This window comes from Oncorhynchus nerka, linkage group LG6, assembly GCF_034236695.1.
Source record: "Oncorhynchus nerka isolate Pitt River linkage group LG6, Oner_Uvic_2.0, whole genome shotgun sequence".
NCBI lineage: Eukaryota > Metazoa > Chordata > Actinopteri > Salmoniformes > Salmonidae > Oncorhynchus > Oncorhynchus nerka.
Genome location: NC_088401.1, coordinates 57791742 through 57806605, shown reverse-complemented (window position 1 = coordinate 57806605; position 14864 = coordinate 57791742). Strand labels below are relative to the sequence as shown.

The following is a 14864-nucleotide window of genomic DNA, read 5'->3' as shown; positions in this document are numbered from 1 at the left end:
TGTATAATAGGATGCTTGGTTCTTGATGCAACACAGGCCTTTGCGAGGATGCCCACCTTATAGGTTCCCAGTGGCAGTGTTACAACTGTCCTCAGGGCCACGGTGGTACAGACGGTACTGGCCCACCATGGTAGACCTGTGTTCTGATGAATAGATCTCAGTAGCTGCTCAGTCAGATGGACAGGAGTAGAGTCTGCTATGCTCTCATACCGGCCTCTACCGCTGGTTGTAGGAACTGGTCTACCGGGCTGAAACATGAAGTTTATTTGACAACTTTAGGATGGAGGCAGGATAATGTGGCCACCCTAAGAGGGATGTGGTTGCTGTGTGTTGTGTGGTGGTCACAGGCAAAGGGAGTGTGGGAGATGCTTCGAATGGGAGGTGGTTGATTTGATGTAATGTTTTTTATTGAACCTCTATTTAACAAGGCAAGTCAGTTAAAAACTAATTCTTATTAACAATGAAGGCCTACCCCAGCCAAACCCTAACGACGCTGGGCCAATTGTGCACTGCCATATGGGACTCCCAACCATGACCGGTTGTGATACAGCCTGGAATTTAACCTGGGTCTGTAGGACACCTCTAGCACTGAGATGCTGTGCCTTAGACCGCTACGCCACTCGAGAGCTCCAAGTGCTTGCTAATATTCTGCAGCAGTATTGTGACAAATCTTTAAGAAGAGAGGACTATTTTTATGAGAAGTAGGCTTCATTTGTGAATGGGCTAAATAAGTTGCACAGTAATATAGAAACCAACAGTTACCATTGGCACATTTGTATATAACCTGTTGCCTGTGTTGCTAGCTAGGTAGTCTGATAAATCAGACTGTGATACCAGCTTTCCAAGTTTTTGCAGTGCTTGTTTCAGGCTGTGTTACCAGAAAGCTGGTAGCTGTCTGATTGATCAGCTTACCTAGTTAGCGACACGGGCAACAAGGTCACTGGACATTGGAACTTAAAACATTTCTTTTTGCACTTTGAAGCAACTTTCCCATTACTTTAGAAGAATAGGAACCACCCAAGAAAGCTGTTGCAAACAAGCAGCAGCAAGGTTATCTTACAACTAAAACCTGTCTGTGTAGCTTAGCTTCTAGTACATCATGTATTGCACATGAGCTAGCTATCGCATCCAGTTTGGATAAAGTTACACATTCTCACCTTCATTCCAAATGCAGAAACTAATATTGAAATGAATTAAAACCCCAATCTGTACATTACAATACAGCAAGTTAAATCAACGAAGCCAATAGGATCTCACTCTGCCAACCACCTTGCTTGTTCTACTATGATTCATTTGCTGCCATTGGAAACGACAGATTCTGTCTGGTCTATCTTGGGTTAGTAATACAAATATTTGATTATAGCGTCTGCAACAACATGGCCGGCGCCATTGAGGCTATCTCAATTTAAGTCTATTTTTCTTCTTCCCCCTTCCAATCTCAGGGTGGACTCTACCACGGGGCCACTGATTTGCTGGTACTGTTAAAGTAACTGTAATTGTAGCAGTGTCACAAGTATAGAGAGGAGGAGGCAGTCACAGGTATAGAACTACTACATTTATTAAATCGCCATATATAACAGCGGGACGAAACCCAAAGTGCAAAATAATAAAGTTCTCAGGGAATAGTAGGAGAGATTCCTCTCAGGAAAACAAGCAACATTTACAATGACAGAGGGAGTATATATGCAGTGATAGAGTGGGGATTGGAACCAGGTGTGTGTGTAATGATGACGAGACATGTACGGGGTTGATGAGTGAAGGGCGTTTGTTCACAGCAGGTTTGGCAGCAGCTAGAAGGCCAGCGACGCCGAACTTCTGAGCTGGACAGGAGGGGGAGCCAGAGCGAAGGATGGTGTGACATTCAGTAGTATTAGTGTAGAGCTAGCAGTAGTAGTGGAGAGCTAGCATAGCAAAGGAGGAAAGGAAGAAAACAATCAAGGAAAGGATGCTAGGAAACGAGGAAAGGAAATTTAGCTTGGAAATTATATGAGGAAAGGGAGTCACAAATGTCATCTGTGGAGTCACAAATGTTGTCATATTTAGAAAAACATATTTGACCACTTGTGTTTGCAAAGTATAAAATATGTTTGTAAAAATGTGAATGCTTAACCAGAAAACCCCTTTTTTAATTTGCTAATCATCATTTGTTTTGAGAGTGGTGATATTTATTATTTATAAGCGTTTTGTGCATGTGGAACATTTCTGGGATCTTTTATTTCAGCTCATGAAACATAGGACCAACACTTTACATGTTGCGTTTATATTTTTGTTTACTGTACATAACAACATGATGGTAATCATTTATTTGAATGGTAAATCTCTATTGATAAACTGGGTAAATCAACCAAGATATAGCCTAGGCCTATTCATAATTCAGGTGAATGTATATTCAATAGTGTTATTGAGCATGTTTTGGCTGATATCATGAGGCTACAGATGACAAACAATCTGTTTCCCTTCCATTTGGGACTTATTTTATTATACTGATCAACGATATTTGCATAAAAAGACACAACCTCTTCTTTTATGAAAGCGCATGCTGTCTCGTTAAGAGCTAATGACGTCATTCACACACAGGATGGCGGGACAGGTTTTTTGTTTTTACTGTATTTTTTACAGTCTATGCGTGGAACATGGTGTCTGACAGTGAAAGTGATAAGAATTGTAACGGAAGTATATTTCCAGGGTTGGGGTCAATGAGGAGATGGAAGGAAGTAGGTTACAAGTTTGAATCCAATGAAGCTAGCAACAATGAGGGAGACGATGTGTCGAGGAAGATTGGTGTCGAGTTCATAAGAATGAGCAGTACTCCAGTAGCTCTGGAGATGAACTAGAAGAGAAGGAGGATGAATTACCTGAGGTGGCAGGTGTAGTGAAGGTCTCAGAGGAAATGGAATGGTATAAAAACATGGTTTTCATAATATTCCATTCAGTCCATTCCATCCATTACACTCCATTTCAACAAACGCAACCTTCATTTATGTTGTGATGCAGTATTCACGACCACAATCTCACAAACTTGGTTAAAGAATGACTTTATGAAAAATGATCCTATTTATACTTGCTAGTCGATTTTGGCAGTAAAGAATACGTTTCAGACTCATATAGATGCTACATAGGCTGTTTTCTAAATGAGAAGTTGGTTTTTAGGGGCGGTTGCTGTTTAAGGAGAAAGATGTTGCAAGATAAGATGAGCTATTCATACTTCACTGTGCTTACCATATGCGTGATGTTACCAAATCATTACTTAGAATTCAAGCCAAGCTGGCATCTGACATTAACTCATCGCTTGTCAGAGAGCATGGGAGCAATTATATTTCTCCTGATTCTGGGTCGGTAAATGTTCAGCTTTTTATTTGACCAACATATCATCACTGAGGCTGTTTAAAAGATATATATTATATGTATGTGTGCAGTTCAACCTTTCTTTTGTGTCTTCATTTAGCGCTTCTCAAGGACTATGGTCATGGAGGGCCACAGGAAGGTGGGTCTGAAGCTAAGGGGATTTTGTGTTATGCTATTTGTGATGATGATGATGAAGACTGAACGTGAAGGTTTTAGACTTAATGTTTGTAAATGATTGTATTGTTAAGTTGATCAGTAATATTCACCTATATCAGTCATTTATACTTGGCTCATTTGTTCATTCTCCAGCATTAACCAGACCTTGCTCAAGAACATTAAAACCATCCACTTTAAGGGGGTCTTTATTCAGAAAATATGTATTTATTTTGCCGTAAATATGATCTGTCAGAACTTTAAACATTATTTTCCTCTGATGTATAGAGCTTTGAATCAATACTCTTATTGAGTTTGAGAGTGAATCGTATGTAAGCAGGACTAGCCAAAACCAGCGCTTTTAAATGGCCATGTAACGACATTACGCCTGTCATAACATTATTTTGTATATGTGGTGTCATTTAGATATCGACAAGTGTAGTAAAAACTCACTCATCTGTGGGGACAATTCAGCTTGCTTCAACACTATCATGTGCTTTCACCCATGGAATTAGCTGTTAGGAGGTCAAGGGGGTGGGATGACCTGAAATATTCTGCTTTTACAAAATGTTATGCTGTTTTCAAATGAAACACAATTACCTTGCTCCTGTTACAGCTTTTAAAATTCATGTATTTTTTAGGCATTACTGTGTGTGTTTCTCTGGGTTTAATGACTACTGGTGGCACTCAACAATGCTTGGGTAAGAATTCTGTGTCTTTAGTATCATTCTTATAATCAGATACTCTCACCCTCATCTCTCCATCTCATCCTCACCACACACTTTCTCTTTCAGACATAGACGAGTGTGTTAAGATCCCAGATATTTGTGGGAAATGGGGAACCTGTCGTAATCAGGGTTGTAGCTACCTGTGCACGTGTCCCAATGGATTTAGGAACTCTGGCAACGGACAAACTCCGTGTGTAGGTGAGAGAAACACAATTCTTCTTGAGTCTTCTGACTGTCCCGTCCACTGCTGTGTTATTTTGACTGACCCATAATATTCTGTTTCAACTGGTATTTAGTCCTTGTGTAACAGGCTTCACTGTGCCTGCTTTACTGTCCCTGGCTCAAACTAATTATCCTCTGATTAACAAACACACATAACTGTCTGCTTGACAACACATTAGCCAGATGCGCCATCGAAAAGGTACCATTTTGGTGATGAAGATGGAAACATTTTAAACTCTCTTACACTTGGACTCAACATTATTTAGATATCAACGAGTGTATAGACATTCTCCCCGTCTGTGGGGACAATTGAACATGCGTCAACACCGCAGGCTGTTTAAAACGGTGTCTTCCTGGGTTTAGATTAGAGCCTGAGAATATCACTGGTAAAATGTTTGTGTGTGACGTCCTTTCTTGTCATCCCACACTTTCATCCTCTCTCCCTTAATTCCTCATCTCTTTCTTTCTCTCTTCCTCTTTCAGACATTGACGAGTGTAATACAGACGGAGTATGTGGAAATGTGAACATCTGTCAAAACCTGATTGGCAGTTACTGGTGCCAGTGTCCTGCTGGATTTACTAACCTTGGCAAAAACCAACCTAAGTGTGTAGGTGAGAGACAAGCACCATTCCACTTGTCGTCCATGATGTACTCCTTTATCATGCACAGCTATGTACATAGTGTACTGTAGAAGGGTATTGAGATAATATGTCTCCATGTTTTAACTTTAGATCTTAATTGTGACCAGTACGAAACACAGCCTGGACAGGTAAAGCTTTACTTTAGAATTATTACATTATTAATTGAGAAAAGGGTATTTTTACTTGAACTTGAAATGTGTTATGCATTTTCCCACTAATGCACATGCCTCCCTCCCTCCCTCCCTCCCTCCCTCCCTCCCTCCCTCCCTCCCTCCCTCCCTCCCTCCCAGACTCTACCAGGCTTTGATAGTTTATTGTCTCTGTTGAGAAAAAACTGTTTGGTGTTGAGCAACTCTATGTTGCCTGGACCGACAAGACTGCTGCCAACTGGAGATGTGCTTTTGACAGTAAGTCACCACACAGAAACACACATGCAAACGCACACACACACACGTACAAAACCCTCATGTGTCTCTTCTCTAGTTACTGGTTAATGCCACTGATGTTGTTCAACTGGGCCTCCAGTCCAATGGTCACCGTAGTAGCAGTGAAGTGACTAAGTTACTGAGGACGATTGAAATCTCTATCAGACTGATCGCTCCACTGCTGACAGAGAACGTGACCAGGATAGAGACCAACCACACAGGTAACACACACACACTGAGCACATAATTACAATGGGGCGGCAGGTAGCCTAACGGACATTGGAACAGTAACCGGAAGGTTGCTGAATCGAATCCCTGAGCTGACAAGATAAAAATCTGTCGTTCTGCCCCTGAGCAAGGCAGTTAACCCATTGTTCCAAAGACGTGGATGTCGATTTAAGGCAGCTGCCTGCACCTCTCTGATTCAGAGGGGTTGGGTTAAATGCGGAAGACACAATTCAGTTGAACACATTCAGTTGGACCACTGACTAGGTATCACGCTTTCCAATTTACTTACCACTTCACAGGTACTGCAATCTGAGCACCATACTGACCATAAACGGAGCACTAACGAGCACATTACATTGTGTCAACTTAAAATATAATTAATGCAATACTGTGTTCTTTCAGTAATGGTGATTTCTGCTCTGTGTTGATTTTGTCAATATGTTGAAAAACAGAGGTTGAGATTATGGTGAGAAGAGACAAGACTCCACCTGAAGGACCAGTCAGCCTGACCAATGAGAACACTCAACTTGACACCACCTGGGAGACGGTGGTTGGAGATGACCAGAATTACCCAGGTAGCCACAGTCCTACAGTACCAATCATCTGCTCCAAATATTATTAAAGGCACACATTGAGATATTGTGAGTTGTATATGTTTTTGTATCAGGCCTTATGTTTTCTTGTGTTGTTTTTTATGTGCAGGGTTTGCATTTGTTTTTCTGCTCAGCCATAAGAATCTGGATAGTCTGAAGGACAGTACTTCTCATCAGAGCCAGCAGCTCATGTCCAGTGCTGTGACAGTTTCCGTTAGCAACTCCAACACAACATACCTGCCCCAACAGGTTAATCTCACCTTCAATCACCTGCAGGTAACACTTGTCTCTACTTAATAGTTTCTGACTGTCAGTAAAACATGTTTTTCATTGGTATATTTTCCATTAAGTCACATTTTTTCCTGAATTTACTGAGTAAATGGAATTGACCCCAACCCATATACACTGTGTCCTAGTCCAGTGATGTTGACCCCACCTGTGTTTATTGGTCGGATGAGAATGGACCGGGGGTGTGGTCTGGGCGGGGTTGTACCTTAGTGACGTCAAACTCCAACCAGACTGTGTGCTCCTGCAACCATCTCAGCACATTCGCTCTGCTGAAGGGAATCCATCAGGTAAAGGTGATGAGAACACTAACCTGTTTTCCATCCAACCTTTTTATGCAAGTAAAGTACATGTCATGACAGGTCTGATGAAAACTTTCTAAATGTCAAGAAAACAAAATAATCTAGACAAGGTGGGATTGTGTCGGTAAAAATAATTATGCAAGACATGTTGGTGGAAACGCTTTTAAGGCCAAATATTGATATAATAACCATGATATGGAAGTAAACTTGGAGTCACGCCGTGTGTGGTCCTCCCACTATGACTTGTCGGGAAAGCATGCAGTTTATTAGGCAACAGACTAAGTATGTTTATGTTGAACTTCACAGGGTGGTGAATGTGCATGGTGATGAGCTTGATGCTGCTTTCAAATAGCGCTGTGGGCTTAAGGGCACGTTTCAATACCGGAGTTGGCACATTTGCTATAAAGCGCAAAAAAATAATTGTGAGAAAACCCTCAGTAGAGTCGAAAATGCCATGTAAACCCATTTAACTTGTATTTTTTATTCGGTACATGGACATTTTACCGCAAAGGGTATTTTTATCTGTACTATGTCATCAAGTACAGCCTTTTATCCGCAACAAGTCAATGTGATGGAAACACCTCTCTGGTGGGAAAATGCACATATTGTTTTAATGCTGATTTTAGAATATTCCCATGTAAATCTGTTGTCAAATGGATGGAAACTTACTGTAGCTAGTGTAGCACATCTGAAGAGGGAGAAAATATATTCCCAGATATGTGTGTCAGAGACTATCTTTGGCTCATCTGTAAATGTTCATGTTTTAAACTACTAAATGTAAGTGTTTGATTCATTTGTCACATTATTTAGGGGAGTTTGATACTTGTTGAGTGCTTAAGTGCTGATGTTCTTTTGGAGGCTTGAACGTGTGTTTGATATGTTCGTATTGTCTAGATGGTGTGTGTCTGATGCTTGTTATTCCTCTTCGGCAGGAAAGCGGGCAGCTGTCGTTGGTGATGTGGGTGGGTGTTTTTGTGGCACTGACCTGTGTGGTCCTGTCCCTGATCACCACCCTGTGGTGTCGCTTTGTCAGCCGCAAACGCCATGGAGGACGCCGGCTGCAACGGGATGTACAACTCCATAGAAAATAAGAGATGGATTTGAACTATTTGTGTTCTAAGAAAAGCTTTACTTGGAATCCATTTGAAAATATTGTCTCTTGGCTTGCAAGGACATCCAATTACCAGAATTTGTATTTATTTAAGTAGTTTAAAAATGTACCAAACAAACAAAAACAAAAACACAACTTTTTATTAATAGATATACAATATCTCATGTGTAGAACTCTTATCAGTTCTGGAGTGTAACAGATGAGCTCTCATCTCTATGGCAACATACATAAGTCAATTCAGTCTCATAAACATGGTTTGTAATTTGTAGAGATGAGAATAGTGGTATATCCACTCAATGCTGCATTAGTCCAGTATTATGCCACTTGGTTGTTGTTGTACCTGAGTAATTTTAAGTGAAAGTAGATTTTTCTTGTTTATTATACAGTACTTGAGAAGGTATTTTAATCCAAAAATCATCTCGCTATTATTTCCTCCATTCTGATATAAATATCTAAATATGAGTTGTCCGTTTCTTCAAAAATAAAGCACAACATCATACTGAAAGTACAATGAAGTTGATAATTGCTCACCCAAGACATAGTTTTTTTTCCCTCTCATTAGGTTAGGCCTATAGAACTGCCCACATGGTGTAAACACTTCCAAACACCCATATTGACTTAAAGGCCCAGTGCAGTCAAGAACATGATTTCCTGAGTTTTATGTATATTTAAACACTTTGAGGTTGGAATAAGACTGTGAAATTGTGGACATTATGATAATGCCCTTTTAGTGTAAGAGCTGTTTGAAAATGTCAGCCTGTTTAGGTAGGATGGAGTTTTGGCTTGCTGGTGACATCACCAGGCAGTAAATTAGTCAATAGACCAATAAGAAAGAGCGTTCCAAACCTGGGCTGTATCATAAAAATCCCCCATCCCCCCCCCAAAAAATAAGCTTTTTGGTCTTAATTTAAGGTTATGGTTAGGCATATGGTTAGCCGTGTGTTTAAGTTTAGGGTTTTGTTTCAAATGACATTTTAATTCAGGAGAGACATTTTAGAAATAAGCTGTGGCTGTAGTAACTAGTGACGACAAGTGCACAGAGGGGGATAGCTTTGTCAAGAAGACTTCACGTTTTGTGTCAGCCAGACTAGAGAAATGTATGTCTGCCCTAAAACTTACCGTTGATCATCATGAAGGAACATAGTGTGAGTGATATTAATATTGTAAATCCAATGTCTCCCACCATTTGATCATAGTTGCTTCTTCATTTTCCAACAGGCTGTTTATCACACAAATGCATTTGCCATCATTATCATGACTTGGATATCTCTCATTCTCAATAGGTCTTGAAACTTCTCTCTTCATTGGTTAATCGACCTACCCTTTGAGCTAACATAAATCTAGATAATGTAGCCTTTCAATATATTAGGATGCTTCGGCTATGGAAGGAGAATTCGTCAGGAAAATGATTGATTTCATGGACAAATAGTCCCACCACCACTTCAAGAAAAACCCAGAAACGCTCTTCATTTGTGTAATCACAAAGACACACTAAATGTTAAGTATTCAAACCCCTTTCCCGTCAATGCTGATAGAGCAAGTGAGAATGTAAAAGTTACGGGAAATGCTGCTGCAGTAACTTTTAAAATTTGCATAAAGGTCAGACATCTTCAAAAGAAATCAAGAGCAAGACATTTTGAAAAGAAAAGAAAAAGATAAGTATCCTTGCTTCAGAGTGAAATATGGATTCTAAGTCTGCTTTTGGTAAGGCAGCTGGTTTATGTGGCCCTGTTGATAAGAGTCTATACTGTGCATGTTGCTGTTTTAGATCAGTGTGTCCTCTTATGTCTGATCTTGGAGATAGACCCTCTACACTAGAGTCTAATTCAGGGATGGAACTCCTGGACGTGGTCTATGCAAAACTAGACAAATTAACCTGATGTGAATTGCGATGCAAATGGTCTTCTCATGCTACCCAGTCAGTTCCTCTTTGTTTTCTACTTAAAATAATACTCCGTTGCTAGTTATGGGGAAATATTTTTACTTCCCTGCGCTAACCACATGCGTGAGGTTACCAAATTATTCTTTAGAACTAAAACCAAGCTGACATGTACCATTAACTCACCAGCTGTCAGACATCATGGAAGCCATTCTATTTCTACTGATTGTGGGTCGGTCAATTTTCTGCTTTTTATTTGACCAACACATCATCATTGAAATGTCCTTGTTTTTGAAAGAAAAGCACATTTTTGGGTCATTAAAATAACCTCAAATTGATCAGTAATACATTGTAGACATTGTTCATGTTGTAAAAGACTATTGTAGCTGGAAACGGCTTATTTTTTATGGAATATCAACATAGGCGTATAGAGGCACATTATCAGCAACCACCATTCCTGTGTTGCAATGGCACGTTGTGTTAGCTAATCCAGGTTTATAATTTTAAAAGGCTAATTGTTCAATTTCTCACATGGAATAGCCTTAATTTCTCAGAACAAGAATAGACTGACAAGTTTCAGAAGAAAGTTCTTTGTTTCTGCTCATTTTCAGCCTGTAATCGAACCCACAAATGCTGACGCTCCAGAAACTCAACTAGTCTAATGGCGGCCAGTTTTATTGCTTCTTTAATCAGGACAACAGTTTTCAGCTGTGTTAACATACTTGCAAAAGAAACGACAGTACATCATTAATTTAAGACATGAAGGTCAGTCAATGTGGAACATTTCTAGAACTTTGAAAGTTTCTTCAAGTGCAGTCGCAAAAACCATCAAGCGCTATGATGAAAGTGGCTCTCATTAGGACTGCCACAGGAAAGGAAGACCCAGAGTTACCTCTGCTGCAGAGGATAAGTTCATTAGAGTTACCACCCTCAGAAATTGCAGCCCGAATAAATGCTTCAGAGGGTTCAAGTAACAGACACATCTCAACATTAACTGTTCAGAGGAGACTGCATGAATCAGGCCTTCATGGTCAAATTGCTGCAAAGAAACCACTACTAAAGGACACCAATAAGAGGAAGAGACTTGCTTGGGCTAAGAAACATGAGCAATGGTCATTAGACCGGTGAAAATCTGTCCTTTGGTCTGATGAGTCCAAATTTGAGATTTATGGTTCCAACCGCCGTGGCTTTGTGAGACGCAGAGCAGGTGAACGGATGATCTCCACATGTGTCGTTCCCACCGTGAAGCATGGAGGAGGAGATATGATGGTGTGGAGGTGCTTTGCTGGTGACACTATCAGTGATTTATGTAGAATTCAAGGCACACCTAAACAGCATGGCTACCACAGCATTCTGCAGCGATACGTCATCCCATCTGGTTTGTGCAATGACCCAAAAACAAACCTCCAGGCGGTGTAAGGGCTATTTGACCAAGAAGGAGAGTGATGGAGTGCTGCATCAGATGACCTGGCCTCTACAATCACCTGACCTCAACCCAATTGAGATGGTTTAGGATGAGTTGGACCGCAGAGTGAAGGAAAGCAGCCAACAAGTGTTCAGCATATGTGGAACTCCAAGACTGCCAGAAAAGCATTCCAGGTAAAGCTGGTTGAGAGAATGCCAAGAGTGTGCAAAGCAGTCATCAAGGCAAATGGTGGCTACTGATCATCTCCAGCATTAAACAGACCCTGTTTAGGAACGTTCAACACTATGTACTGTTTAGTAGTGGGATGTTTTTTCTGAAGATAATCTAGTCTTTCTAAATTCACCTCTCATCTCCCTCATGTAGATATAAATGAGTGCTTAAATGAGAAGAACATCTGTAGGCTATTCAACTTGTATCAACACCTTTGAAAGCTACTACTGTCAATGCTATTCTGTCTTCAGATCGCTTGGCTTTGAATCATGTGGTGGTCAATATAATCTTATTGAAAGTGTGACTGTGTTAACGTGTGAGGGATTATCACCCTCTCTTTGTAAACATACAATCTTTAATCATCTTTCCATCTCCACTACTTTTCCCTTTACCACTCACTTTCTCTATCAGACATAGATGAGTGTGTTGAGAACCAACATTTTTGTGGGGAATGGAGAATCGATCTCAATCAGCTGGGCAGCTACCTGTGCAAGTGTCACACAGGATGCAGTCGCTATGGCAACAGACAAACTCAGTGTGCAGGTGAGAGACACATTTCTTCTTGGATGCTGTTGTATTGGGTTTAGTCTAAATACTCTTAAGGTGGCTACCTTTTGTCTGTCTTCCATGTACAGGCTGACTACTGAACCACCATAACATTCCTTGTCAAGTTTTATTTACCCAGGCCAAAACCTGAATGCCAGTTACTGGTGCCAGTGTCCTGCTGGATTTACTAACTTTAGCAAAAACCAAACTAAGTGTGTAGGTGAGAGTCAAGCACCATTCCACCTGTTGTCCATGATGTACTCCTTTATCATGCACAGCTATGTACATAGTGTACTGTAGAAGGGTATTGAGATAATGTCTCCATGCTTTTACTTTAGAGCTTCTGTGACCAGCATGAAACACAGCCTGGACAGGTAAAGCTTTACTTTAGAATTATTACATTATTCATTGAGAAAATTGTATTTTTCCTTGATCTAGAATTGTTTTATGCATTTCCCCACTAATGCACATGCCCCCCCCCCCCAGACTGTACCAGGCGTTTGACAGGTTCTTGTCTCTGTTGAGAAAAACAGTTAGGTGTTGAGCAACTCTACGTTGTCTGGACCTACAAGATAGTTACTGACTGGAGATGTGCTTTTGACAGTAAGTCACCACACACAAACACACACATGCATATAACTCTTGTCTCTTTTCTGTAGTTACTGGTTAATACCACTGATGTTCTTCAATTGGGCCTCCAGTCCAATGGTCACCGTAGTAGCAGTGAAGTGACTAGGTTACTGAGGAAGATTGAAATCTCTCTGACTGAACGCTCAGCTGCTGCCAGAGACCTAACCACACAGGTAACACATGGACTCTGAGCACACGCTGACCACATATTTACCATTTACTGACCACCTCGCAGGCACCACAGGTTGACCACAATCTGAGCACCATACTGATCATAAACGGAGCACTAACAAGCACATTACATTGTGTCAACGTTAAAATATAATTAATGCAATACTGTGTTCTTTCAGTAATGGTGATTTCTGCTCTGTGTTGATTTTGTCAATGTTGAAAAACAGAGATTGAGATTATGGTGAGGAGAGACTCCACCTGAAGGACCAGTCAGCCTGACCAATGAGAACACTCAACTTGACACCAACTAATTGAGAGAAAAGAGACAACGACATATACATTTGAGTCATTTAGCAGATGCTCTTATCCAGAGCGACTTCCAGTTAGTGCATTCATCTTAAGATAGCAAGGTGGGTGAACCACATATCACAGGCATAGAAAGTAAATTTCCCTCAGTAATGTAGCTATCGGTAGATTCAGAGCTAGAAGAGGGGTGGGGGTGTCAAGTGCAAGTGCTATTTTTTAATTTAAAAAATGGCGGGTGGTCGAGGTGAGGAGGATAATTATTTAAGATACTGTTTGAAGAGGTAGTGTTTCAGATGTTTTTGGAAGATGGGCAGGGACTCTGCTGACCTAGCTTCAGGGGGAAGCTGGTTCCACCATTGGGGTAACAGGACAGAGAAGAGCTTGGATTGGGCTGAGGTGGGAGCTCCCCCCCCCCACCCGTGCCATGAGACCTGAGGTGGCAGAGCGGAGTGCTCGGTTTGGGGTGTAGGGTTTGAGCTTAGCCTAAAGGTAGGGAGGGGCAGTTCCTCTTTCTGTTCCGTAGGTAAGCACCATGGTGTTGTAGTGGATGCGAGCTTCGACTGGAAGCCAGTAGAGTGAGTGAAGGAGCAGGGTGACATGAGGGATCTTGAGAATGTTGAAAACCACGCGGGCTTCTGAGTTCTGGATAAGTTGCAGGGGGTTGATTGCACAAGTGGTGAGCGCAGCCTCCAGCGAGTTGCAGTAGTCCAGACAGGAGAGGACAAGTGCCTGGATAAGGACATGTGCAGCTGCACTCCGAACTGATGATTACTTGTGTGCTGCCATCTGTGTGCAGTATTGAACAGTTGATCAGTAATATTCACCTATATCAGTCATTTATACTTGGCTCATTTGTTCATTCTCCAGCATTAACCAGACCTTGCTCAAGAACATTAAAACCATCCACTTTAAGGGTGGTCTTTATTCAGAAAATATGTATTTATTTTGACGTAAATATGATCTGTCAGAACTTTAAACATTATTTTCCTTTGATGTATAGCGCTTTGAATCAATACTCTTACCTTGAGTTTGAGGGTGTAAACAGGACTAGCCAAAACCAGTGCTTTTAAATGGCCATGTCATGACATTACACGTGTCATAACATTCTTTTGTATATGTGGTGTCATTTAGATATCGACGAGTGCCGTAGCAACTCCCTCATCTGTGGGGACAATTCAGATTGTTTCAAAACTGAGGGTAGCTACTTCTGTTTGTGTCATCCTGGGTTTGATGACTTTACTGGTGCCGCGCGACAATGCTTGGGTAAGAATTCTGTGTCTTTAGTATCATCCTTATAATCAGAGACTCTCACCCTCATCTCTCCATCTCCACTTCATCCTCACCAAATGTTTTCTCTTTCAGACATAGAGGAGTGTAATAGAGACGGAGTATGTGGAAATGGGGGAATCTGCCAAAACCTGATTGGCAGTTACTGGTGCCAGTGTCTTGCTGGATTTACTAACTTTGGCAAAAACCAAACTAAGTGTGTAGGTGAGAGACAAGCACCATTCCACCTGTTGTCCATGATGTACTCCTTTATCATGCACAGGTCTGTACATAGTGTACTGTAGAAGGGTATTGAGATAACACTGTATGTCTCCATGTTTTAACTTTAGAGCTTATTTGTGACCAGTATGAAACACAGGCTGGACAGGTAAAGCT

The 14864-nt window shown here is 41.1% G+C and overlaps 1 protein-coding gene across 2 annotated transcripts; it reads left to right on the top strand.

Annotated features, from left to right (window-relative positions):
- The first annotated feature begins 3226 nt into the window (after positions 1-3226).
- On the top strand, positions 3227-8545 carry LOC115130734 (adhesion G protein-coupled receptor E2-like). 2 transcript variants are annotated; one of them, XM_065019733.1, is made up of 12 exons: positions 3227-3332; positions 3446-3484; positions 4140-4199; positions 4293-4424; positions 4932-5060; positions 5181-5218; positions 5381-5497; positions 5574-5736; positions 6196-6318; positions 6446-6612; positions 6753-6911; positions 7856-8545. In XM_065019733.1, exons 1-12 carry the CDS (start codon positions 3230-3232, stop codon positions 8012-8014), a joined length of 1389 nt encoding a protein of 462 aa, XP_064875805.1. In that variant the 5' UTR covers positions 3227-3229; the 3' UTR covers positions 8015-8545. The 2 variants fall into 2 exon arrangements, with proteins under 2 accessions (XP_064875805.1, XP_064875804.1); XM_065019732.1 differs by having other exon boundaries at positions 6753-6917.
- The last annotated feature ends 6319 nt before the right edge of the window (positions 8546-14864 follow it).

Excerpts from the sequence above, each read along its gene's own strand:
- LOC115130734 (XM_065019732.1), top strand. The coding sequence starts at position 3,230 with ATGTTACCAAATCATTACTTAGAATTCAAGCCAAGCTGGCATCTGACA. Across the intron at positions 5,219-5,380 it reads ACGAAACACAGCCTGGACAG|ACTCTACCAGGCTTTGATAG; the intron begins GTAAAGCTTTAC and ends CCTCCCTCCCAG. Across the intron at positions 6,319-6,445 it reads AGATGACCAGAATTACCCAG|GGTTTGCATTTGTTTTTCTG; the intron begins GTAGCCACAGTC and ends TTTTATGTGCAG.